The 6311-nt window shown below is 44.4% G+C and overlaps 1 protein-coding gene across 2 annotated transcripts in view; it reads right to left on the reverse strand.

The window, feature by feature from the left end:
* Positions 1-3019: 3019 nt before the first annotated feature.
* Positions 3020-6311, reverse strand: part of LOC139411992 (coiled-coil domain-containing protein 92-like) — a 12160-nt gene continuing 8868 nt past the window's right edge. For both annotated transcript variants that reach the window (XM_071158762.1, XM_071158763.1), the window contains exon 4: positions 3020-4369. In XM_071158762.1, the coding sequence (XP_071014863.1) occupies positions 3579-4369 (791 nt within the window). In that variant the 3' untranslated portion in view covers positions 3020-3578. The remainder of the gene's footprint in view (positions 4370-6311) is intronic.

Below are 6311 nucleotides of genomic sequence, written 5' to 3' on the forward strand. Positions count from 1 at the left end.
GACTGGTGTTGTTTATTCCACATTAAAAACATAAGGGGAAGCTTTCCCTAAAGTACATTGAATTGTCAAAATGATATCCTAATTAGCTTACTCCTGTCTATACTTAAATAATTAAAAACAGTCTACTACAACAAAAAGCATGACTTGGCGATAGAGGATCATTCGCTTCTTTAAAAAAAAAGTTTTAAATCGCCTAGGCTACAGTCGACCCGCAATTTGGGCAGCGCACACAGCAAATATCAAATACACAACATATGTGGACACTTACATATAAAACATCTCATTCCAAAATCATTGGCATTATTTGGAGTTGGTCCCCCCTTTGCTGCTATAACAGCCTCCACTCTTCTGGGAAAGCTTTCCACTTGATGTTTTTGTCATGCTGAAACTGGAAATGGCCTTCCACCTCCTGTAGCTACAAAGTTGGAAGCACAGAATTGTCTACAATGTCATTGTATGCTGTAGTGTTAATGTTCCCCTTCACGAGAACTGAGGGGCCTAGCCCGAACCATGAAAAACAGCCCCAGACCATTATTCCTCCTCCACCAAACTTTACAGTTGGCACTATGCATTGGGACAGGTAGCATTCTCCTGGCATCCACCAAAACCAGATTAGTCTGTCGGACATGCCAGATGGTGAAGCGTGATTCATCACTCCTGAGAACGCGTTTCCACTGCTCCAGAGTCTAATGGCGGCGAGCTTTACACCACTCCAGCCAATGCTTGGCATTGCGCATGGTGATCTTAGGCTCGTGTGTGGCTGCTTGGCCATGGAAACACATTTCAAGGAAGCTCCCGACGAACAGTTCTAACGTTGCTTCCAGAGGCAGTTTGGAACTCTGTAGTGAGTGTTGCAACCGAGGGAAGACCATTTTTATGCGCTGCAGCACTCCTAAGTACCGTTCTGTGAGCTTGTGTGGCTGAGCGAGCTGTTGTTGCTCCTAGACGTTTCCACTTCACAATAACAGCACTTACAGTTGACCAGGGCAGCTCTAGAAATTTGACAAACTAACTTGTTGGAAAGGTGGCATCCTATGACGGTGCCACATTGAAAGTCACTGAGCTCTTCAGTAAGGCCATTCGACTGCCAATATTTCTCTATGGAGATCCTTTGGCTTTGTGCTCGATTTTATACACCTGTCAGCAACGGGTGTCGCTGAAATAGCAGAATCCACTAATTTGAAGCAGTGTCCACATACTTTTGTGTGTGTGTGTGTGTGTGTGTATATATATATATATATATATATATATATATATATGTATATAGATAGATAGATTATATATATATATATATATATATATATATATACATACACAGTTGAAGTCGGAAGTTTACATACACTTAGGTTGGAGTCATTAAAACTTGTCTTTCAACCACTCCACAAATGTATTGTTAACAAACTATAGTTTTGGCAAGTCGGTTAGGACACTTTGTGCATGACAAGTAATTTTTCCAAAAATTGTTTACAGACAGATTATTTCACTGTATCACAATTCCAGTGGGTCAGAAGTTTACATACACAAAGTTGACTGTGCCTTTAAACAGCTTGGAAAATTCCAGAAAACAATGTCATGGCTTTAGAAGCTTCTGATAGGCTAATTGACATCATTTGAGTCAATTGGAGGTGTACCTGTGGATGTATTTCAAGGCCTACCTTCAAACTCAATCAGCCAATACCTCAGAAAAGGCTGGTTCATCCTTGGGAGCAATTTCCAAATGCCTGAAGGTACCACGTTCATTTGTACAAACAATAGTACGCAAGTATAAACCCCATGGAACCACACAGCCGTCATCCCGCTCAGGAAGGAGACGTGTTCCGTCTCCTAGAGATGAACATACTTTGGGGTGAAAAGTGCAAATCAATCCCAGAACAGCAAAGGATCTTGTGAAGATGCTGGAGGAAACAGGTACAAAAGTATATATCCACAGCAAAACGAGTCCTATATAGACATAATCTGAAAGGACGCACAGGGAAAAAGCCACCGCTCCAAAACCACCATAAAAAAAGCAAGACTACAGTTTGCAACTGCACATGGGGACAAAGATCGTACTTTTTGGAGAAATGTCCTCTGGTCTGATGAAACAAAAATAGAACTGTTTGGCCATAATGACCATCGTTATGTTTTCTTGCAAGCCGAAGAACAACATCCCAACTGCGAAGCACGGGGGTGGCAGCATCATGTTGTGTTGGTACTTTGCTGCAGGAGGGACTGGTGCACTTCGCAAAATAGATGGCATCATGAGGATGGAAAATTATGTGGATATATTGAAGCAACATCTCAAGACATCAGTCAGGAAGTTAAATTGGTCTTCCAAATGGACAATGACCCCAAGCATACTTCCAAAGTTGTGGCAAAGTGGCGTAAGGATAACAATGTCAAGGTATTGGAGTGGCCATCACAAAGCCCTGAACTTAATCCTATAGACAATTTGTGGGCAGAACTGAAAAAGTGTGTGAGAGCAAGGAGGCCTACAAACCTGACTCCGTTACACCAGCTCTGTCAGGAGGAATGGGCCAACTTATTGTGGGAAGCTTGTGGAAGGCTACCCGAAACATTTGACCCAAGTTAAACAATTTAAAGGCAATGCTACCAAATACAAATTGAGTGCATGTAAACTTCTGACCCACTGGGAATGTGATGAAAGAAATAAAAGCTTAAATAAACTATTATTCTGACATTTCACATTCTTAAAATAAAGTGGTCATCCGAACTGACCGAAGACAGGGATTTTTTTTACTAGGATTAAATGTCAGGAATTGTGAAAAACGGCGTTTAATGTATTTGGCTAATGTGTATGTAAACGTTAGACTTCAACTGTGTATATATGTTGATGATTGTTGCGTTGTGACTGTCATTGAAAAGGACAGACCCAGCCAGGCATATCACAATATTTAAAAGTACAATCGCGGAAAAACTGTTGGCTATTACTTTAAAGAGATGACAATGAAAATATTGTCAATCTGTCTTTTATTTATCAATATTCTTAAACGAATTGTGAGAACAGTAGCATATCATATTGGCAGTAGCAGGGGAACATCGGCCATATCCCTGGAGTGTGCATATTCACTGTCTCTGTCATTGGGTCAGTGCCACTTTTGTTTGTTTTTTGGACAATAACTTCCTCTAGGTTAGATGGTCGTCATATTGTATTTGTGTCTCCCCTTTTCGTAGGCCAATTTTATGGATCAGACAACATTGTTTTTATTGATCCGTTTGTCTGTGTCAGCAAAGTAGACGGTGTAATTTCTGTAGTCCCGCACTGGTAAGAAATAAAATATACTTTCACCCCTGGTAGTTAACGATGATAATATGTGTATGGATTCACCAGGTAAGCAGGCAATAATGCAGATGTTTGGCGGATAAGTTTATGTGCACAATGTATGACAGAGTGAGATGAGACAAAGCAAAAAAAGGACAGGATGTGTAAGTCACATGTGTTTCAAAACAAAACATTTGGCATGGTGGTATTTTTGTCTGTTTTCCATTTTACTTTCTTTGCTCATTGCAGTGTTGCATAAAAAGCAGGTGATTTATACAGTAGGTGATGCTCCTTCTTGCTTGTGTGTGAGAATGTGTTAAACTGTTCTGTCTGCCCCAGAGCGCTTCCTCACCACCTTGCCCCCATTGACCTGGTCCACAGCCAGGATCTCCAGCTCTGGCTGAGGAGACACCACGGGAGGGGTGCAATGGTGGGTGCGGTGTGCAACGCCCACGTGTGCATGGTGCTGGCGGTCCCGTGCCGGGCTGTGGCGGGGGCTGGACGAGCGATCACAGGCGATGGGGGGGATGACGGCAGGCCGGTCTCGTACCATCTGCAGATCAAGGGTGTCTCGAGATGCCTGCAGGAAGGGGGTGGGGTCAGGCATGGCATCCACCGCCTCCCGTAGGATCATCCTCCTCCCATCAGAACCCAGCCGGTATACCTCGGTTAACTCAGAGTGCAGCGGCTGAGACAGGCTCTTCTTCATGCGGCGGCGAGGGGTCTCAGGGCCAGGCTGCCGGTCTTTAGCTGGGGGAGGGGTGGGCTTGTAGGAGCTCACAGGGCTGACGTTGGGACTGGCCTCGGAGGAACTGCCTGCCAGGAGCTTTTTCTTGGTGGTGTGGAGCTGAGAGGTGAGGTAGGCGATGGTGCTGGCTCTCTGCTCTAGCTCCCCAGACAGGACAGCCAGCTTGTGGCTCTTCATCTTCAGCTCCTCCAGGTACTTCTTCTCCCTCTCCTTGATGGTGTTCTCCAGGACAGAGATCATGGCGTTCTTCTGCTCCAGGTCTCTCAGCAGCTCCGTGTTCTCCTCCTCCTTCACCTTTAGCTGAGCCTCCAGCTCCTCGCACTTACTGTGCAGTTCCCTGCAGCGTGCCTCACTGCTGTCTGCACAAACACAAACAAATCACACTGTTAGACCTGTATTTGAAGACAAAACAAACACAACCATCAGAAACCCAGTATTCACTGTCACCAAAACAGTAGCCTGCTTCATTTGGATCCACAATAAAACATGGTCCATTCCCCTCAAAATATTCCATAAGGAATACACAAAAGGCTGTTTTCCTTTTGGGTCTGGTAGGGCTACCATCTGCAGTCAACATACCGTAGGCATGTGTACATGTCAGATACTACAAATGAAATACAAAACGCTGTCACTTAAATCCTAATAATGCTTAACACACACACACTGCAATTTTATATAAAATATAGGCTACACATACTGTACATCCAACCTTCCACACACACACTAATTGCCCATAGGCACTTTAAGTGCACCCACTGGCCACGGATTGAGTCTATCAGCTGATGTGAGTGGGCGAGGGGGATGTCTACAGAGACTCATTAGCAGTGGGCAGAGCGAGAGGCAAGAGCTCCTGTCTCATAATACAGCTCTGGTCCATAGCAAGGGCACAGCTCTCCTCTGACCTTCATTATTGCCCTTCCTCCTCCCTCGCCAGCGCAACACTGCCCACACATCGCCTCTCCCAACCCAAGGATCAAACACACATTCACAATCAGCTACAGTACAGATATAGCCTAGCTATTAGCTCTCTGTATCAGAAAGATAGGCCTAAATCATACCGTAGATCCTAGATAATGATATCTACCCAACACAACCATCTACATCTAATACTAGAGTATATGTCGATTTTCTACTGGGCTGTCTGGTATATTTCCTATCTGCTTAATTGGGGGGGGGGTTGTCTTTGTTTTGGACCCAAGCTAGAGCCGCTGAGTCCTGCCTGCTGCACTAAGTAAGTTGCAGACTGTGCATTAGTGCTGTGGCACATCATCTAATTTCCTGCACTGCAATCTGCAAGATGTCCAACACTAACCTGCTACGGTCTCTGACAGTCCCCACAGTACCACACTGTCTGCACTGCAAATAGCCAGGGAGAACACCTCCCCATTACAGGATTCACAAGGTATCATTGAGACATGTTACCTGTCATACAACCTGAACCTACTCTTATTATGTAACAGTGAACTGACTGATTTCCCATTCAATAATTCAGTAGCACAAAATACATCAAATATCAAGCCAATGTAGCCCAAAGACAAGCCTGATTAAAACAGTTCCGATTTCAGCAAAAGGATGTTTTTACTTTCCTATCATTATTTTTTGCTTGGGTCCATGGCTAGAGATGCTACAGAGTGTGTATCAGCCCATTGTTCTCTGGCTAGTATATAGAGCTATTTCAGCGGCTTAATCAGGACTGTAATGATGTCCTGAAAGGTCAGCATGAGGGTAGGAGGGCTTCGTTACAACTGTTCACTGACATGTTTACTGGCAGAGCTAACCTCTTCCCATTGATAACACTGTTTCTATATTACTGACTGAATATCTAACAACAACCACATTGACTGCTATATTGTTTCCCCATTGCATAGATGTCCTGTAATTATTGATCAATTCTTTGAGTCTGTCTACTAGCCTACAGGTCAGATTCCAAGGTTAGACCTCCATGTGGTTCTAATGCATGCCCATGGGCAGTTCTCCTGTGTATATAATTCAGACTGTTTGACTCTGTTACATGTCCATGGTAATATGGGGGATGGGAGGGGACTGTGCTGTGAGCTAGGCAATGAGCTGACTGTGAAAAGAGGACAGTGCCCTGAACAGCAGGCGGTTCCGGCTGCAGCGCACTGTTTCCTGGGTGGGAAAGTGTTACCAGGATACAGCCCTAGCCTTCTGCTTTCTCCCATTCCCAGGGCAAAGAAATACAGAGGCCTCTGTTCTGCTGCAGAAAGTCTTATTTAATAGCGTTGCAGGTTTTAGGGCCTGGGCTGTTCACTGCCACTGTTGAACAGCCAGGGTGAAGGT

Source organism: Oncorhynchus clarkii, chromosome 6 (assembly GCF_045791955.1).
Source record: "Oncorhynchus clarkii lewisi isolate Uvic-CL-2024 chromosome 6, UVic_Ocla_1.0, whole genome shotgun sequence".
Classification (NCBI taxonomy): Eukaryota; Metazoa; Chordata; class Actinopteri; order Salmoniformes; family Salmonidae; genus Oncorhynchus; species Oncorhynchus clarkii.